General features: G+C 55.9%; 5 protein-coding genes across 5 annotated transcripts; 2 read left to right on the top strand and 3 right to left on the bottom strand.

The window, feature by feature from the left end:
* Window positions 1-147: 147 nt before the first annotated feature.
* J4E79_000862 (uncharacterized protein) lies at window positions 148-3,049 on the top strand (the record flags this gene model as incomplete). Its single annotated transcript, XM_049349774.1, has 3 exons — window positions 148-203; window positions 289-311; window positions 555-3,049. The coding sequence occupies 3 exons, from the start codon at window positions 148-150 to the stop codon at window positions 3,047-3,049; spliced, it is 2,574 nt and encodes an 857-aa protein (XP_049216561.1).
* Window positions 3,050-3,273: 224 nt separating this feature from the next.
* Window positions 3,274-3,893, bottom strand: J4E79_000861 (uncharacterized protein; the record flags this gene model as incomplete). The annotated part of the gene is made up of 2 exons (XM_049349773.1): window positions 3,274-3,312; window positions 3,339-3,893. The coding sequence occupies 2 exons, from the start codon at window positions 3,891-3,893 to the stop codon at window positions 3,274-3,276; spliced, it is 594 nt and encodes a 197-aa protein (XP_049216560.1).
* A 1,874-nt stretch (window positions 3,894-5,767) lies between these two features.
* On the bottom strand, window positions 5,768-7,422 carry J4E79_000860 (uncharacterized protein; the record flags this gene model as incomplete). The annotated part of the gene is made up of 2 exons (XM_049349772.1): window positions 5,768-6,801; window positions 6,852-7,422. The coding sequence occupies 2 exons, from the start codon at window positions 7,420-7,422 to the stop codon at window positions 5,768-5,770; spliced, it is 1,605 nt and encodes a 534-aa protein (XP_049216559.1).
* A 4,434-nt stretch (window positions 7,423-11,856) lies between these two features.
* J4E79_000859 (uncharacterized protein) lies at window positions 11,857-14,061 on the bottom strand (the record flags this gene model as incomplete). The annotated part of the gene is made up of 1 exon (XM_049349771.1): window positions 11,857-14,061. One exon carries the CDS (start codon window positions 14,059-14,061, stop codon window positions 11,857-11,859), a length of 2,205 nt encoding a protein of 734 aa, XP_049216558.1.
* Window positions 14,062-15,666: 1,605 nt separating this feature from the next.
* Window positions 15,667-19,072, top strand: J4E79_000858 (uncharacterized protein; the record flags this gene model as incomplete). Its single annotated transcript, XM_049349770.1, has 2 exons — window positions 15,667-15,893; window positions 15,943-19,072. The coding sequence occupies 2 exons, from the start codon at window positions 15,667-15,669 to the stop codon at window positions 19,070-19,072; spliced, it is 3,357 nt and encodes a 1,118-aa protein (XP_049216557.1).
* Between the last annotated feature and the right edge of the window lie 289 nt (window positions 19,073-19,361).

Raw genomic sequence — 19,361 nt, 5'->3', positions numbered from 1 at the left:
ACTGCCAAACAGTCAAACGCTGTCAATTCGCCCATCTATCGCACTGAGCAGTACTGGGCATGAGGGTCGGATGGGTTACGTCTACCCGTCGAGTCTTGCGACACCATGTGAAGACTCCACGGCGGTTGCTGTCGACGCAACCACACCATGATCTGCTTTCCAAGGCCACCCGCAACATTGGCATCATCGCACACATCGATGCGGTAAGTGCCGTCTTCTGTTAGTTAGATTTGTTCTGACGATTCGGTAGGGGAAAACCACGACGACGGAGCGTATGCTCTACTACAGCGGAGTGACAAGGCGAATAGGAAGTACGTACCCGTTGTAACACTTTAAATGCCATGCTTTCTTTTCGTTTTCAATTGCTTTTAGTTGAGAGACATGCACTATCCCTTATCTGTCTCTATTCCTATTCCTTTTCTAGACGTTTTAGAATTCTGACCAAGTGCTTCGCCTGTGTCGACCACTCCCTCACTCAAACCCGGCCATAGCCATTTGGGTCGATCATACATATATTCAGGAGCCATATGTGGATTGTATCTAACATCCCACAGATGTCGACGAAGGCTCGACAGTAACCGACTTCCTCCCTGCTGAACGAGCACGCGGCATCACCATTCAATCCGCAGCCATCACATTCCACTGGCCTCCCCTACCACCAAGTACTCAGACTCCGCCACCGCCACCACAGCTACCAGCCTCATTCGACAATGTTCTAAGATCTTCAACATCCCACAACATCAATCTCATCGACACGCCCGGTCACGCAGACTTTACTTTCGAAGTGCTGCGTTCGCTTCGTGTCCTAGACGGTGCTGTATGTATTCTCGATGGAGTCGCCGGTGTTGAAGCCCAAACGGAGAAAGTGTGGACGCAAGCTGGTCATTACCACATCCCGAGGATCATTTTTGTCAACAAGCTGGACCGTGTGGGCGCCGCGTTCTCACGAACCGTCAAAGAGATAGGCGTTAGACTGCACGGATGGCCAGCTGTCTGTCAAATACCATGGTGGAAGAATGGCAATGGCGATTTCGTTGGAGTCGGTGATGCTATCAACTTACGCGGTATGCTTTGGCAAGCCGGTGGCGATGGCAGAGACATCCAAGCTTTCGGGCTGCAAGATCTTAGCAAGACTGATGAGAAGTTTGCAGAAGAGATCAAGAAGGCGAGGATAGCCCTAGTTGAAATCTTGAGCGAACATGACGACGTCATGGTTGAGCACTTCTTGGAACACGATGAAGACCACCTTGCTATCTCTGGTCTCCAGATCATGCAGTCATTACGCCGAGTCGTACTACAGGCACCGCAGAAAGTCATCCCAGTCTTCGCCGGCGCCTCGTTCCGCAACATCGGTGTTCAACCGCTGCTCGACTCGGTCGTTGACCTACTCCCTTCACCACTCGAACGACCAGATCCTGAGATCAGCATCTCCAACCAAAGCAGCACACTATCAACACTTCTCAGTGCCGCAGCGGCAGCACCAACGAAGACCACCAAGCCATCGAAGAAGCAACAGCAGAACAACAACGATCTAGCCATCGCAGAAGTCAAAAACCTCAGCGCCTGCGCCCTCGCCTTCAAAGTCGTCAACGACGCCAAACGCGGCGTCCTCGTCTACGTCCGCGTCTACTCCGGCTCCATCGACCGCGGCGCCACCCTCTACAACACCAACCTCTCCCTCGCGGAGCGCGCACCCCGCCTGCTCAAAATGTACGCCAACGACGCCGTAGAAGTCGACAGCATCTCCGCCGGCCAAATCGGCGTGATAACCGGGCTCAAGCACGCCAGAACCGGGGACACGTTAATCGTCTACCGCGGCCTTCAAATGAAAGGCACACCGCCCGGCGGTCTTCACACCCTCCAACTGCGCCCCATCGCCGTCCCTCCCCCCGTCTTCTTCACCAGCATCGAACCGAACAGTCTCAGTGAACAGAAACACGTCCAAGAAAGTCTGGCCATCCTACTGCGTGAAGACCCCAGTCTGCACCTTTCCATCGACGAAGAATCCGGGCAAACTCATCTGGCCGGCATGGGCGATTTGCATCTGGAAATCGCACGAGACAGGTTACTCAACGATTTCAAAGCCAAAGCACGCATCGGAAAGATAGAAATCGGATATAGAGAAACCATCACCACGATGACGCCAACCGAGCCGTACACCTACACACTAGATAAACTCGTTGCGGGGAAACAAACCAAAGCAGCTACAACCGCTTCTGTGGAAAGCGTAGAAGACAGCAACTCCATCCCGCTTTCCCCAGCCCAAAACCAAATCAACGAACGACACTTACGCTCAAACCAATTCGAAACCACATACCCCCTCCCCGACAACAACCACCTCCACATCCACCACCCCCCGCTCTCATCCCTCGACTCCTCGTCTCATAAACAGCACATCCCCCCACACCTCTCCCTCCCCGGTATCCTGCACGCCCTGCAAGCCGGTACATCCGCGGCCCTCGCCCGCGGCCCTTTCAACGGGTTTCCCGTCGCAAACACCCGGATTACGCTCACACTGGATGCGAGTGCGCATCTCTTCCCTGAAACAACGCCGACGGCGATATCGATGGCGGCGCGCGCTGCTGTATCGCATAGCCTGCGTACAGCAAGTGACGCCGCGCCAGCCACACTCATGGAACCGGTCATGAACGTAACAATCTTCGTCAACGAAGGTAGTATGGGCGCCGTAGTCCAAGACATTACCTCCTCACGCGGCGGACAAATCCTCTCACTCGACGGCTCGGAGTCTTCGTCCCTAACTTCATCTTCTTCATCATCTTCTGATGATGCCCTTCCCCGTATCGACCCGCACCTTATCTACACGCCCCCCGACCCCTTCGCGTCGGGGACGGGTGATATGGGTAGCGGCCTGAGCGACAGCCAGAGACAGATTGTAGCTAGGGTGCCGCTGAAGGAGATGGTGGGGTATTTGAATCAGTTGAGGGCGTTGACGGGCGGGAGGGGCACGTTTGTGATGAGTGTAGATGGGTTTGAGAAGATGGGAAGTCAGAGGCAGAAGGATGTTTTGGATGCGTTGAGGGAATTCTAGAGATCTAGAGGGGGGAAGAGAGGGGGGATGTAAGGGGAGTGTACGAGTAGAAAATGTAGTATAGAAAGTTGTGTGTATGTATTCCAAACCATCTCAATGCAATATGCGCAATATGCTTTAAATCTATCTAGTATCCCCGCCGCCATATTTCCCCATGTACATGATTACACACTCACGCCGTAAGTGCGCTACTCAACCCCAAAATCCCCATCCCCGCAAACGCACTAACAAAGCACAAGCGCCTCGAATTCGTCAAATCCAGACTCTCCCCGAGCAGCTGCAAGCTCACCATCGCCATGATCCCCGCAGTAACGGCAAACATGCATCCATAGATAGTATCCATGCCCTCATCAGCGCCGTGCTCTCGACCCCTGCCTTGGATCTTGAACCACAGCGCTGCGACACCAGCACCGAGGGGCTGACTGACACCACCCAGGACGGCAGAGATGAGCATGGCTTTCCAGCGGGAGCCAATGGCGAGGTAGAGGGGGAGGGCGAGAGCGAAACCTTCGGTGATGTTGTGGATGAAGAGGGCGAGGAAGATGGAGAAGCCGAGGGTGGGGTTGGCGTGGTTGGTAGCGTAAGTGATGAAGCCTTCGGGAATTTTGTGCAGGGCGATTGCTGTGCTTGTTTGGAGGCCGAGGGAGAGGAAGGCGTTTGTTGGAACGTGGTGGTGATGTTGCTGAGCCTCCTGGTCATGTTCGTCGTGGCTGTGGCCGTGATGTTGGTGGTGGTCAGTGTGTGATGAGGTAGTCGAGGAGGAGCGGCTGTGCTTTTGGAGGGGTTGGATCTCATGTGCTGCGTGGCCGTTGGTAGACGGTAAACTTGCAAAAGAGCTTTCCATGGTGGCTGGTCCGGATTTTGTAGGTACTAGAGGTGTTGTTTCGTTCACATCCCCCAACGCTGTTCGCCGATCATGCGGGCCCTGTGAGGTTTGGCTTCTGCTCATCCCAGATGGTCGTGTAATACTCAAGCTGCCTAGGGACTTTCGTGACTGTAAGCGCGAAGGCCGTACTTCACACAGATCACCGTAACATTGCCCGTTGTCAGTGTCGTCACAAGCTTTTTCGGCACCAACAATTAGTTGCGAGACTTTGGATGACAGCGTCTTATGAAGCGATGGCCTCTGAGGCAGGGCGGCTTTCGAGTTTACGCTACTTGTCCCGTACGAAGTATGCTCTTCATGTCCATGGGTGTGCGGAAGACTGAGCGGCTGCTCTTGCATCGGTTGGTGAGAATGCGATTCCTCTTCTTGAAACTTCCCTTGCTCTTCATCATCGTGTTTGCTTTCGCAGTCGACAACTGAGTGCGGAATGTACTGGTGCAGTATTCCGGAAAGGACTGAGATGCCAAGAGCACCAACAAGGAAGCAGCCGATTAATGTCAGTATCGCGTTCCGTGGTGACATGCCTCCTTTTCTCAGATAGTTCTTCGCGGAAGGAAGCATGCTGTATAGTGATGAGAAGATCTTAGATATAGGTCAGCAAGAGTCAAACAAAGCCCAGCAGCTCCACTTACCATAACACCAAAAGAAAGACTCAGTCCCGTCGACAAGAACGCATTACTCTCTTCAATCTTAAAGTTCCTCTTGCCAGGAAAATATCGCACAATGAGGTCGACGCATATTATCGAAGCTAGCCATCTTTAGCATCTTCCCTGACTGAAGTTCTCGGAATCCCGGTCGATGGGATCAACCGCGGGAATAAATCTCACCTCCAAATGTACATGCTGTTTACGCGTTAGCTCATCTGCTCCCCGTGAAATATCCATGCAGCTTCCCGCGCGAAATCGTCAATCATACCTATGCCGCTGACCGCAGTCATGATCCACCCACGCGTATCGTTATCGAGAACCATGGTGCCTGCCTGCAGGTACACACTTTGGGAAATGACGTCGTTATGCCAAGCTCCTTGTCGCTTTGACGGGTAGGGGATAGTACGCGGAAATGCAAAGGCGATCAGATTGTTCTAGAGAGCGGGCGGCAGGCGGATAAGAGATGATGAAGTTTGTATGTACAAGAGGGTCCTGGTCAGATGAGGCGTCTTCTTCGCACCGTGTTGGCCTCCTAGCGCGTCGAGGACAGTCAAGGAAAAATCGGGTTTAGCGGCTTGGCGATCGTGTGATACTCGCGCGTGGTCATTGGCTGGAGCGAACGAGGCCGGGGTGTCGCGTTTCGCCTCACGTTGAATGACAGCTACAACTGCACGTACAGAGAGAGCGTCAGTACTCGAGAGTACAATTTGAGGGTCTCAGAAGGACTTCCGAAGGACCAGAAGAGGGTCCTGGATATAAGAGGAAGAGTGCATGAGAGGCAGGCACACTAGTGCCCAACAAGGAGGCGGTGTATGAGATCAGACACGCGAAGTATGACATCTGACATTGTGTGGCTGACAATCATGAGGCTACTGTGACTGTGACTTTGAAATTACGACTAGATGAGAGAAGAGAACAAGCCTCCACCTTGTCGATGAACACGTATTAAAGTGTTAGACCCAAAGTACTCCTAAGCATCCTTGACCAGCCCGCGCTGTGCGGTCAAGGACGTTGCTCCCTATCCGAAGCATGTTGGTGACCGTAAAGGTAAAATTCTAGAAAGCTCGGTGAGCTGCCAACGCCGTGTTTCCCATCCATCCCGCTATGCATAACAAAGGAAAGTTTTGAAGTACTAAATGAAGGCCGTGAGAAAGAAGTCGTCGTCGATGGTCGTGTCTCGAGCGATCAAGACTGGGGAGGCCTCGGAATTTGGATCTTGCTCCACGAACCAGGGCCGTGTTCAGGCTTCTCGTTGATAACAAGGAGATTGGGCGATGAGCAATAACCGCCTGGCTCTGCTCTCCGCTCCTGCTCAACGTAGTGGCCTGCACGATCGGCTTCTGTCGCGTTTTGTGCGAAAGCTGCAGCTGGGTGGTCGTAAATCCAGACTTTGTCCGTCACAAGCTGCCCTGGCTCCTCAGCGAACCGGGCTTTCTTATCAGGGAAGCCGACGAAGTAGTTGAGGATGTCGTGAATCGGAGCGTAAAGACGTTCCGGGCGACGAATGAAAGAGAGCCAGCTCAGCGTCTTCTCGTCGTACGCTACTCGAACAAATGGGTTCATGTATATCCTGGATTCCGCAGGTCGGCCTCTTCCAGACATCCGATACTGCAGATCTGCGTGGATTAGACAGCACTCGGAGGCCTCCCAGAAAGTTTCGTTGTCGTGACGGAAGCGGAGCGGGAAGATGCTGTGGTTAGGCGTCCCATTCTGCGGGTTGGCGGGTTCGGGCTGGACTCCGGTCTCTGACTGGAACCATTTGGCGTCAAAAGCCACCATGCCGCCCCAGCAACTCCGTACCCGTACCGCATCTTTCCCTGCAAGCACATCACTTCTGCTGGTCCCTGTTCCCGCGCTGGTGAACCACGGGAAGAAGGGCAGCCCGGTGATCATGCCGTCGAAATCGCGCGTCGCGAAGCGGTCGTAGAACTTGAAGGGCATGATGTGGTCGACAGCGCATGCTGCAGCGTAGTCTGCCCGTCCGGTCGAGTCGATGTTGGTCGCGAAAAGGAGCTGCGCAGCTTCAACGGGGTCGAAGTTGACATCGTTCAGGTACAGGACCTTGTCGAATCTGACCCCAGGCTGGTCGATGGGCGCAAGGGCTCGGTTGCGCACCTCAGCAAGGAATGCAATGCGCTTGAGGCGTTTCTCGCCGTTGGGTAGCGTAATGTGGGGGAGGGAAGCGAGGTCGAGATCTTCGGATACAATGGTCGAGTTGCCTGGGGTTGTTAGCGATCTTTGCACGGCGGCACGAGGCGAAGCGTCTCACATTTGACCTGGTCGCGGAACGAATCCAAGGACTGCTTCGTCACCAAATCTGGGTTATCCTCATATATGCTCAGATGGACATTCTCCGGTCCCAGCAATTCCACGAGCTGCAGCACCTCTCTACCCCAAGCGCCAGACGTCAAGTCGCCCTTCTTTTCGGCGAGCGAGGCGGCTATGAAGACCTTCTCGTTGTAGGGGTTCGCGCGCCCAGTGTCCGTGGCTCGCTTGCGTAGCTCGTCGTAGTGTGGAGGCCTGACTGTGTAACTCGGGAAGAAGATGCCGGCAACTAGCACTAGGACGATCAAGAGGTACGGTACGGAGAATAACGTCCAGTACAGGATGCGTAGAATGGAGCGCTTTCGGCGGCGCGGGGTGACGTAGTGGGCGTATACGGCGCGATCCGAGAGCTTGTTGACTGCATTAAAGCGACTGCTCAGCCGGTTGAGCCAGGAGCGCCGTGTATTTGAACACTGTTCATCCTGACCGACAACAGCTTCCTCGCCATCAACATCGAGGGATTCGCGCGGAACCAGCTCATACTCGTGTATGGGCCGGCGGGAGGGTTTAAGCATCGGAGAGTCTTGGGGGTCGAAAGGGGCCTAGTTAACTCAGGTCCGCGGGCGCCATCAAGCGATGATCGGGCGCAGGGCTGCAGTGGAGGCGTTTTGTAGCGTTGACTACAACCACAGCGAAAGTGAGTGTTTGTATATCGGAATGGGAAGCGGCGGGAAGTAGTGAGTGACAGCAGTGTGCACAACGCAGCGAGGTTCCGCTTCTTGGGGACGCGCAATTCACACGGACTCGCGACTGTTTGGTTGGGGTCACCCATCGCACAGGGTCCAGCTCCCTGACGACAGCCCTGGAGTGGAGCTTGCCTTTTCCAGCCGCCAGCACCAACTCTAATCACGACTCAGGCCTGGATAGCCGTTTCGAGCGCCCGACCCTCGCTGCTCTGACCAGAGGCTAACCCTCCGCGCTGCGAACTGCCCACATCACAGTCGCACCACGCCCCCAGAGCAGAGCATGTCGCGAACCCTCTCACTGGCAACCCTCCTCGGGAACCGAGACTGCTGCATCATCATCAACATCATCAACAAACCTTAGCCCATCCTGGCGGCTGGGCCTTCTCTCGGTGATTAGTACCGTCATCAGAATCTGCACATGGGTGGCTTGGCCAGATGCTCGGCCTCTTGGTCTTCGGTCATTTGGACGTCGATGCCACAAGCGAAGATCCATCTCCCGGAATCGCGCGGAGCTTTCCGTCGTACGACGCTTGTAGCAGGCGCGTACCTGGCAGCGTATCGATATACGAACGCGTGTATACATTTGCACTGCCTTACACTACTCCACAGACCTCAAACAACTGGCGCATGCCGTTGCGCAGACGCGTTATGCCTCACAACCCATACTACCGTGATTGCTAAAGCTTACACAGCATACTCGTCACATCGCTTGATGCCCGTGTCTTACGACGTACGTGATGATATCTGATCCAACTATTGGACGTCCCCTCATGCAGAAGAGCATCTGCCACGCTAGCGATGCAGCAACCCTGGCTTTGATCCTCCACGCTCGCAACACTATCCCCAGTCCCATCCCACCACTACTCACCTTTGTCCAGACTCGATACGGCTGACCTAGGCGAGCTGAGTGGGCTTCGTAATTGCGAGATAGGAGACAGTGGCGCAGACCCAGTACTAGCCTTCGGACGACCAACACTGCCGGGAGCCGACGGTATCTTCGGTGCACTCAGCTGCCCCTCAGATGTTGGAGTACATGGTTCCTCAACTACCGGTACCGGCATGGGGGAGTAGCGGGGCACGTCTTGTGTTGTTGGCGAACGTTCCTGCCGTGGTTTCTGCTCGGACGGTCGATCGTTCCATCCGCCGAGTTTCGGTTCTTCGTCTCGGGCACTAGCAACGACCCGTTCCCTTTCGTTCCTCGGACATGTGTCGTCGTTTAGCTTCGTATTGGTCTCTTTCGCTTCATGTCCTTCGTCTTGCGGCTCGTCCTGCCTTCGTCCCTGGTTCCTCGGGCTCGTCGTCCGCTGTCTCCACCGCTCGTACGTCCGAGACCGAGGTACGCTAGAGCCTATTACAATAATTGTCAGCATACACTCCGTGGAACAAACGAGACTTCAATCTACAAACGAGCAGCGGGATCAGGGTAGCATTACTCGGTGCGGGGCGCGTTCTGCTCGTGTGCAAACCCCATGGCCTCGCTCTATACCCGCTCATCGGCGTGAAAGGGGCGTACCTGGCTTGATTGTCTAGTCCATCCGCCCCCGTTGTGTCGCGCATCCATTGCCGAGGATACGATCGAGGCGTATTCCACGCTCTCGTTGCTGAGTACGGATGCGGTGGGTACTCGAACGGCAACGTATCTGCGAACCCAGGCGTTGCTCGCGGTATTGACTCTCTTGGGACTTCTTGCGTGGCGCCAGACGGGTCGCTAGAGCATGACGACGACGATGACGACGATGGAGGCGCTGCTTTCTTAGGCGCTGCTTCCTTGAGCGCTTCCAGCACGATAGGTGGGTATTCATCGCAAATGTGGATGAAGTCGACTTTCTCGTGTCGATGAGGGTGTTTAGCTGGAGACTTCGGTTTCACTGGAGGAGTCCTGCGGTGTTTGGTCTTCGGCACATCCGTACTCATCGTCTCTGAGTAGGGCTGTCGATATAGATGCCGATCTCGAGGCTGGTACTGAGGCGGATACTGAATGGGCTCAGGCATCGTTGCGGTCATCGGCTGAAATGACTGTTGCGGTGCGCTTGTCGGCATGGCATAAGGTGGCATCTGAGCCGCCACTTGGTTTTGCCATGGCACTGGCATCCGTTGCGTTATACCCGGACGGTGGCACACAAAATTAACGCCGGGGCATTCTTCTTGCCAATCACCCGGAGGATAATATGACTGTCCGTACGGTTGCTGTTGTTGTGGCCCACCAATCTGCATCACTGGCCTAGCTCTCTCTCCATCTCTTTGTCCCGCCCAACTTCCTCCACCATTCCCATTCGCATACCCCACTCTCTGACTCTCCACATCTCTCCCTTCATGATACTTCCTCGTCTGCGATCTCTCCCTCCTTCCTCTCTCCCTCCCTCTCTTTGCAGACCTTGACCGGTGTTTTGACGGCTCTCGGTATCGCTCTAACTCCCGCTGCTCCACTTTCTCAACATAGATAACTGGCGGCGGTCTCGTTCGGCCGGGAAACAGGAAATGGAACCAGTGCTCGAGTTCGTAGCAGCGCTGGTGGATGTAGCAGTGAACGTACCACAAACCGAGGTAGACAAGTGCGGTGCCGAAGATACCGGCGAAAACGAGGGCGATTATGAGATTAGTCGTTGCCATGATTCGGAGCTACCTATCAATTGCAGAGCTCAAGCCAGCCAACAACTTCTCAGCAGAGGAACAACGCAGGTAAAGCAAAGCAAAGAAGAACGAAGACACGACTTTGCATTTTACCGTCATCCCAAATACAGTCGTACAGAACTAACCTCTAGTGTGTTTGTCGTAGACCAACACCACTAACGAGAAAGCAAACATTCAGCATGCCGTGCAACTCTGCCATCCAATCTTCAAGTCTGCCAACACAGTAGTCGCCACCCTTATGAGGACTCCGATAGCTCTGTAGCTTGTGTTTTCCCATAGTTTGTCTCCCAGCGCTTGTAGAGGGGTCTAGCTACAAATGGGGGATATCGCCGTGGATGTTGATTATCGGGGTGTGGTACATGCTCGAGGGACAAACTCGTGCGATAGGGCGTAGCCGCTTGTGCGAGCGCGGTATGTTACACGGATAGTGAGGGGGCTGGGTGCGTGTTCCTGGGCATGGTTGTGATTACAGTGGTTTGTAGTCGTGTCGCTGGTCTCTGTGATTGTAGTCAGCGTCTTTGTCGATATTTGGATAATGGTTGTTGACATACCTGATGTCGCCCTGATTGACTCTACCAGTTCCCCTTGACTTCGTTGCCACCTCCCGTATCCCATCCTGCTCCGCCTCCGGTTGTGTCCCATCCTCCTCCTGCCGCTGGTGCTGCTGCTCCTCCACCTGCTCCAGTGTCCTCCCATGCTGGAGCACCTCCATCTCCACCGCTATTACTCTTCGCTGCTCCTCCACCAGCTCCTCCGCTCATCGCCTTACTTCCTCCACCTCCACCTCCACTCTTGCTCTTCGCCCTACTCCCTCCACCTCCACTCTTCCCTCCCGGACCCCTCCCCCCTCCACCCGCACTCTCCCCTGCCCTTATCTCCCCACCTCCACTCTTACTCTTGCTCTTCTTTCCCGCACTCTTACCACTTCCCCCTCCTCTTATCCCAGCCTCAGCATCCCTCTGATACCCTAACTCGTGAACTTCGAGATCGATAGCCCGCCGACAACTCTTCGTGAGGTAGTACCCGAAGAGACAGCAGAAGAATGTGATGAGGACGAGGGTGAGGATTATGGCGTGGACGTAGTACATCGTGTGACGGAGCGTGGGTGCGTGGGTGGTGTTGGGGTATGGGTGCATAGGTTGACGAGTGAGTGGATGAGCGAGTGTGACGCCGGTGTGTAGTCTTCGTATGGAAGAATGTTATAGACGAATGGGTTTGACGACAGCGTCGAAGAAGAAAGCGCGGTGGTGAGATCGAGTGTCAGCGCGTTCCAATGTCGCGTTGGTATCGTGGGCCCGCGGGCGGCTTTTGAGAGCGCGAGACGTACTGCTCTTACTGTGCGGTCGAAGGCATGGCGCGTAGGTCAAAGTAGCGCGAGTATGAGACACGCGTGTGGAAGCGCAGTAATGGCGGTTGGTGTATAACTGCGATGTTGCGATATCGCGATCTAGGGAGAGAAATCCATCTTCACCTTCACTTTCACTTTGCTCAAAGAGATTAAAGCATGTACAGTCATGTCCAACGTCGCAGATTGAAAATTTCCTCGAGAAGAGGAAAGTGGATTAATGGTATGGATATTGTCTAATCATCGTATATGTTATTACACGGGAACATAGTTCACTGCCCCAACATTCACTCTACAGCCGCAATCCCCGCTTCAACAGGCTTAGGACTCGTTTTCTCGCCGCCACCTGGCGCAGCAAGAGTGATGTTCTCCGCAGCCGCCTCCTTTTCTCCCTCCTTCTCCCCTTCCTCACCCTTCACCTCGTTCTGCACCGGCTCCTGCACCTTCGCAGCCGGCGTAGGTGTCGGCGGCGGCGGCGGCGCGACAACCTTCCTACTCGGACTACTCATCTCCCAAAACCGTCTCGGCACGTTCTTCGCCGGCGGCATACCCAGAAAGCCCTTTCCACCCATACTCTCCAGTGGTTTGGCTCTGCCTCCCACATAACATCCCAAATCGCCGCTCCAGACGAAACCGCCTCCGACTACACCTCTCAACACGCCGAATGCGCGGGCGTCGCGGTATGCGATACCCGTTTCCGGGTCGCGGTACCGGGCAATGGTGTTGGTGATAGGACAGAGCTTTTGGCCTGGCTTGAGGACAATCTCGGGCTCGGCTTTGGGTGCGGCGTTCTTCCGGGGTGGTTTTGGGGGCGCGATGAGGGTTTGTTGGATGTAGTTTGCGGCTTCGGCGGGGGTCCAGTTGAAGAGTGCTGTGTATAGTTGTACTAAAGCCGACTTGTCCTTTTCTTTGAGGAGAGAGGCTGCTGTTCTGGCTCGCGAGGAGGATGTTGGTGGGGCTTCTAGGTTGGGAAAGTTGGAGAGGATGAGGAGGTTGCGGAGAGCTCGGCGAATGACTTTGCGTCGCGGTGGCTGAGGGGGTAAGGCGGGTTTTTGGAACTGTGCGAGCAGGGCTTGGGGGCCGATTGCGGAGTCGCCGTTTTGCTGGGGTAGAGAGGGATGTAATTGGTTGAAGAGGGCTGTTTGTGCGTCTGAAGGTTGATGCTGTTGATTCTGGAAGGTAGAGGCTTCCGTAAAAGGGAACGGAGGAAGTTCGTTGCCATGCATGGGCTGGGATTGCTGGTCTTGGGCGTACTGATCGATGCCATAAAGAAACGAATCTTGACTTGGTGGTGCAAACATTACCGTGCTGGGATGCTGCATGCCGAACGAGCCCATGAATACGTCGCCGCCTTGTGAGGCTGCTGCTGTCCAAGGTTGTTGTTGTGAATTATCTTGTTGTGGGGGCATGGTTGCGGGTATTGGCGACATGTGTGTTGAGCTACTGAACTGATCAAGAGACGGAAAAGAAGGCTGTGAATTATCTGCTTGGTTATCCGGAGCTTGTACCGGTAGCTGCGTAGACTCTGACTGCGTCGATGTCTCCGCAGCTGTGACCTCCTTGTTGAGCTTTTCCTCGAGATGCTCCAGACTCGGTGCGTCCTTGCCTGTGTACTTGAGCTTATCATCGACCCAGATGCCCGGCCCGCTGTAGTACCGGTAGAAGGGCCCATCGATCTGTCGATTCTTCAGGGCGTCAATCTTGGCCTGCCTCTCTGCTGCCCTGGCTTCCTCTGCCTCTTCCCATCTGTGCAGGGTTTTCTTGTTGATGCGCTCATTTCGAGCAGCCTCAGCAAGCCTCTCAGCCTGGGTCAAAGGCTTCTCCTTGGACTTCATCTTCCGCGCCTCTGCAGCCTTCATCATAGCCAGGGTGTCATCGCGCCTCCGGTCCTTCTCCTTCAGCTTGGCCAGCGTGGCATCCTTGTTTGCCACTGTCTGCTTGCGCATCGACATTCGAACCGGGCCATCCTCTTCGGTGGGTAGCCATGATGCCCTCTCGGACTTCTTCTTGGGTCGCGGGGGCGCAAGCGTGGGCGACTGTGTGCGGGGGACGTCGAGCTTGACCTTCTTGCGTGCTTGGGCGGCGACTCGTGCAGTGAAGGGATTCGTTGTGGCTTTGCGCTTCTTATTACGCTCTTGTCGCTCGGCCTTGCGCAGCTCCTTCTCGCCCGCCTCGTCCTCGTCGGCATCGTCATCACCCTCTTCTGACGATGACGAATCCATGTTGTAGTCCTCCTGCTCGTTGATGTCACCGCCTTGGAACTCCTCCTCGTTTGGCGCCTCCTCCCACTCCTCGCCCCATTCCTCCTCCTCGGCCGATTTGGCGAGCAGGATGGACATGCGATTGCCGGCATTGGATCGCTTGGCCCTGGACGTGACCATGAGCTCCGCGGGCGCTTCCTCTTCGCTCTCATCCTCGGATGCCTCCGACTCGTCATCGCGATGTGACGGCGGGGCATCCTCCATGGCTGCCTGGGGTAGCTCTTCGGACATGGTGAATTAGGAGTCCGGCGGCAGGCGCGAGGGAGGCGGGGAAGGTGCAGACGAGGGGACTGGAGCCTGAGGCAAAGCGAGTCGGACGGCAGCGATCAAGGTTTGGGCGAGGCTTTCCAGAAGGATTCCATGCGACAGCGACACGGATTATGCGCTCCAGCTGTGGGGTGAACGGTTGGCAGCATGGACTGCAGGGCGGCGGATTCGTCTGAAGTGCGGTATTATGCGGATTGTTTCAAGCGGCGTGATGGCAGCATGTCGTGAATTGCGCGGAGTGCGTGCAATCGAGAGCACGCGCCAGCATGACGCGACGGGCCAGGAAAGTCGCCAAGTCAGCAGAAAAGGCTTGGCGCGGCCCGTCTGCATCTGAAACGTAGTGCGCCTATGATAGAATCAGATAGATAAACGTCGTTCCAAGGTACCGCACCATCGGCTGTCAACGCCTCACTAAAGCTCTTTGGGTCTGCGTGGCCTGTCAGCCTGTCTACTTCAGGACGTGCAGCACAAGGCATATCCGCCGTGGTCTGACATATATGTTTTCCAGAAGGGTTGTTTCGACTGTGTGGATGCTGCGTCGATGCATTGCAGGGTCGTAGTCTGTAGTCTTGATTGCGTGCCACATTGTATGCTAGATGATAGCAGAGACTCAGTAATGGCGTACACATCGGGCTCAGAAAGTCTAATAGGCCGTTGGTATGCATGCAGGACCCCAACGCACCTCCATCCATGTTTAGCAGCAGCAGGCCAATCACGTCGCATGGCCGGGCAGAGGCACACAGTGTCCACGTCAGATTCTGGAGTAACGGACTTTCTCGACGCGCCTCTGTGTTTCAGACGCTGGCGGGCATGCGCTGCTCTGTCCCGCGGCCACCCACTAAGGACACAATTGCAGGACGCAGCCCTGGAGCCACCCGGGCGCCCTTTGTGTGCCCCTGAATTGTACAAAAGCAAAGCACCGCAGCCGTGCCATCGCAACCTCACTCGCCGTTGCACTTAACAGCCCACCTACAACCGTAGCCGACCGCGCAGATCGTGCCGTAACCTGTAACGTGCTTGTTCTGGCAGCCCGCCCAATTGAGCTAGTTCCCTCGTGTTCCTGGTGGCTCCCCATTTCTATCAAGCGAACCTCACCATTCATTCCCTCGCAAGCATCGCTCCATCGCTCATCGCTCTCTTGCTCCCGCCGCGACAACTAGCTGTATCCGCCTCCGCACGAGCTCGCATGCGTAATCGGCCCTCGTCCGCTTAATCCTATTACTTCTGTTCTCCAGGCACTCCGGTGATCTGTCTATTCCGCCCGCCTGCTGCTGTACAGTACCGTACCATAATCGACACCCGCCCAGTCTCCGTCACTCCTTCGCGGCCTCCCTCGCCGTCGAGCTGCACCACCGCCCCCGGACTGGATCCATCCCGTGTCGTCGTCTTCACTGTACACCAGGCTGCGCTGTGCTGAGCCCGGTCTTGCTGGCAATAATCCCTCGCCTCACATTCCTTTGGCCGGCACCAACCCTCCTTCGATCCCTTACCCTGGCTTTGGTAACCGAGTCACGACGACTATTCTTCCCTATTAGACTACCACGGTCACCGCAGGGTCTGTAATCCATAATGGCTCCCACCACCAACCGCCCCGAACACCACATCAACCTCAACTACATCCCCCAGCTGCCCCAGCCGCCGCACTCGGGCTCCTCGACGGGCAACACCTCGCCCGTTGAGCCTCCCAACAGCGGCTCTCTGCGCTTCGCTGGCAATGCCCCGAACCCGCTCGGCAACGCGAGGCTCGGGAACGGGTCCCCGTCGCATGACTATGGCGGCCGCCTATTTTCCAAACGGTATGTCGCACCCTGAAACAAGTTCCGACTCGTGCTAACACCCTGACAGTGCACGCGAGATTCAGGCACAGGAGGGCTTAACTCCGCAAATGTGGGGACCTCCTACCAGCGGGAATTCCACGCCGCTGCGCGAGACCATCCCCGAGTCCCCCAACAGCGAGAACTTGAGCTTCCCCGACTTCAACAACGCCGTGCCAGACACCATGTCAGCTGCACCCGCTCCCAACCGCCGCGCCCGCGCTGGCACCCTGCCCTCCCGCTTCTCCCCCTCCGCTGCCCCTCCCGGCCTCATGTCCGGCAGCTCGCTGCTCCCCAAGAGCTCCCGGCCAACACCCTCGACGAGCCCCTTCAAGCCTGGGCCAGGCACACCAACCGACAACTCGAGCTTCAACGCGCTCGGGTCTACAAACGCTGCGGCCAAGTCTGCACTGCTCTCACGTCTGCGTGCTGGCTCAATGCCTCAGCGACCCGGTGGTTACCTCCCTCCCTCCAACTCGCCGTTCGGCAACTCTATCTTCTCGGGCGGCTGGTCCAACCAGCGTGACCGTAGCAGCACCCTCCAGAGCATTGCGTCGGTGCCGTCAAATGGACAAGGTTCGCCTAGGTCTTCCTTCTCCCGCGATTCGCTCGCCGACACCGATGTCAAGACCCTTGACTACCTTGGTCTGGTCGACACCCCGCAGCCTGCGCGAGCTACCTTGGCTCCGTCCGACATCGAGCTCCTCCTTGAGAGCCAGAGGAACGCCAACAACCAGAACTCTGGCGGTGCAAACCGCTTCCGTTCCTACTCTGTCAACGCCAAGGAGAAGTACGCTGAAGAGGAGGAGGATCAATATGGCGCATACAGCGGCACCATCACTCCCGCCGAAGCCAATGCCCTTCTCATTCACGAAGCCGTTCGTCAGCACAACCTCGAAGTCCAGGCCTTTGCGAACCTCGCCTCCAACGCGCGTCCACGTGCTCGCACCGCCGGCGTGCTAGATGCTCCTTCGCGGGGCATGATGCGGCCCTACCTGCCCGCCATGGGCCGGTTTGACAACGGCATGGGGACTGGTGACTTGACTGAGGATGCAGAGTACAATCTTACTGAGGCTGTCAAGAAGCTACACTTGCCTGGCTCTAACCTCGGCGACGATGGAACTCTGGAAGGACCCACTCGCTCACTGTGGCTCGGCAACATTCCATCTTCGACAACTGTTTCGTCACTCCAAGTCATCTTCGCCCAGTACGGTGGAATTGAGTCTACCCGTGTCCTCACACACAAGAACTGCGGTTTCGTCAACTACGAGAATCTTGAGAGTGCCGTCCAGGCTAAGTCAACTTTAAACGGAAAGGAGATCTTCCCTGGTGCTGGCCCCGTCCGCATTGGTTACGCCAAGATTCCAAGCGCAGCAGCTACGCCTGGCCACAATGGTCTGTTCCCTTCACCGAGTCCTGACCCGTTGTCAAAGGCTCAGGCTGAGGGTACAGCTGGCTCTGCCGCCGCTACCAAGGTTGCTAATATCCCTGCGAATGTGCCCTTGACTACCCCAGAGCTCAGTGACATCCGCAGCGACATCATCCAGATTGTGAAGGAGCTGGGCGCCACCGACGACGAGCAGTCAAGGATCACTACCAAGGTTGAGAAGGCTGTCCAGTTCAACAACTACGTCGACGAGATCCCGTCTGTCGAAGAGCCGAGCCACACTCGCATTCACGACGCTCCTAGACTGCGAGAGATCCGCAAGCGCATCGACAATGGATCCTGCTCCAAGGAGGACATTGAGAACATCGCCATGGCCATGCTCCCAGAAATCGCTGAGCTGTCTTCTGACTACCTTGGAAACACTGTCGTGCAGAAGCTGTTCGAGTTCTGCGAGGAGCCTACCAAGGAAGCCATGCTTCGCGAGATCGCACCCCACCTAGCCAAGATTGGTGTGCACAAGAACGGAACATGGGCTGCGCAGAAGATCATCGATGTGTCCAAGTCGGAGACTATGCAGAAGATGGTCGTGGATGCTGTCCAACCTTATGCTATGGCTCTCTTCCTCGACCAATTCGGTAACTACGTCATGCAAGGCTGCCTCAAGTACCAGAAGTTCAACGACTTCATCTTTGAGGTCATGCTGGGTAGACTCTGGGATCTCGCCCAAGGTCGGTTCGGTGCCCGTGCTATGCGAGCTTGCTTGGAGAGCCACTATGCCACCAAGGACCAGCAGCGCATGGTAGCTGCTGCAATCGCTCTTCACAGCGTGCAGCTCGCAACCAACGCGAACGGTGCCTTGCTCCTGACCTGGTTCCTCGATACCTGCACCTTCCCAAGGAGGCGTACGGTCTTGGCTCCCCGCCTAGTCCCGCACATTGTTCACCTCTGCACACACAAGGTTGCATACCTCACCGTCCTGAAGATCATCAACCAGCGCAACGAGCCAGAAGCTCGTGACACCATCCTACAGGCACTGTTCTTCTCTCCCAACGACCAGGTATTGGAAAGCATCTTGGCCGACCAGAACTGCGGTGCCACCCTGATCTTCAAGGTACTCACCACTCCATTCTTCGATGAGCAGATCCGTGCGGATGTAGTAACAAACGTTCGCAACGTTCTTCTTCGCATAAAGGCGCAGCCCCAACAGGGCTACAAGCGACTCATGGACGAGGTAGGTCTTTCCACTCGTGGCGGACCTGGTCATCGTGAGCACTCCGCAACCCGCCCAGCGTCGAAGGACAGCATTGCGTCTGGACCACCAAACCCTGGGCAATTCTATCAGGGTGCGGCAGCTGGCTTCGACCCTGTCGCACTCCAGCGCACAGCAAGCATGGACTCCAATGGCTTCGAGCAATACCCAATGGGTGGTGGACCCATGTACATGCCAAACATGCAGGCCATGAACAACCAGCAGCAGATGCAATACCAGCAGCTCCTGGCCCGACAGGGTCAGTTCTACCCTCAGATGAACGGCTTCCAAGGCCCCGTTCCGGGCATGGACGCCTACCGCAACGCATCGCCTGTTGCAGGCCCCGGCAGCTTCAACGGATCACCAATGATGCAGCCCGCCAACCTCGCCGGTCAGGGCATGCCCGGCATGTACCCTCCTTACGGCATGTACATGCCACCCCAGCACCAGCAGGCGGCTGGAGGCAATCAGCGACGTGGCAGAGTAAGCAGAAATGCGTCCCCTGCTAACAGCGTCCGCCGTTAACATCTCTTCAGAGATAAAAATCGCCTCGCCTGAGGGTTTAGATTCTCATCTCCTCTTAGAATTTATTGTGCTGCCAGGAAAAGCAGCACTATCTTCCTGTATATGATTCGGATCTTCACCTACGACGCATCTGCTAGCGAGCATTTTTTGCAAAGCGGCATATCACCATACTTGCCATGTCTTCTCCTTTGCTGTCTTCGGACTCTTACGATTCTCATATCTTTTCTTCTCAAATCGGCACATGGCTATCTGTCGGCCGACGATCGTCCTGTCTCGTCACTCGCTTAGC

This window comes from Alternaria viburni (assembly GCF_023758015.1).
Source record: "Alternaria viburni strain BMP 2772 chromosome Unknown scaffold_1, whole genome shotgun sequence".
NCBI classification, from domain to species: Eukaryota; Fungi; Ascomycota; class Dothideomycetes; order Pleosporales; family Pleosporaceae; genus Alternaria; species Alternaria viburni.
This window is presented reverse-complemented; position numbering and strand designations above follow the sequence as displayed.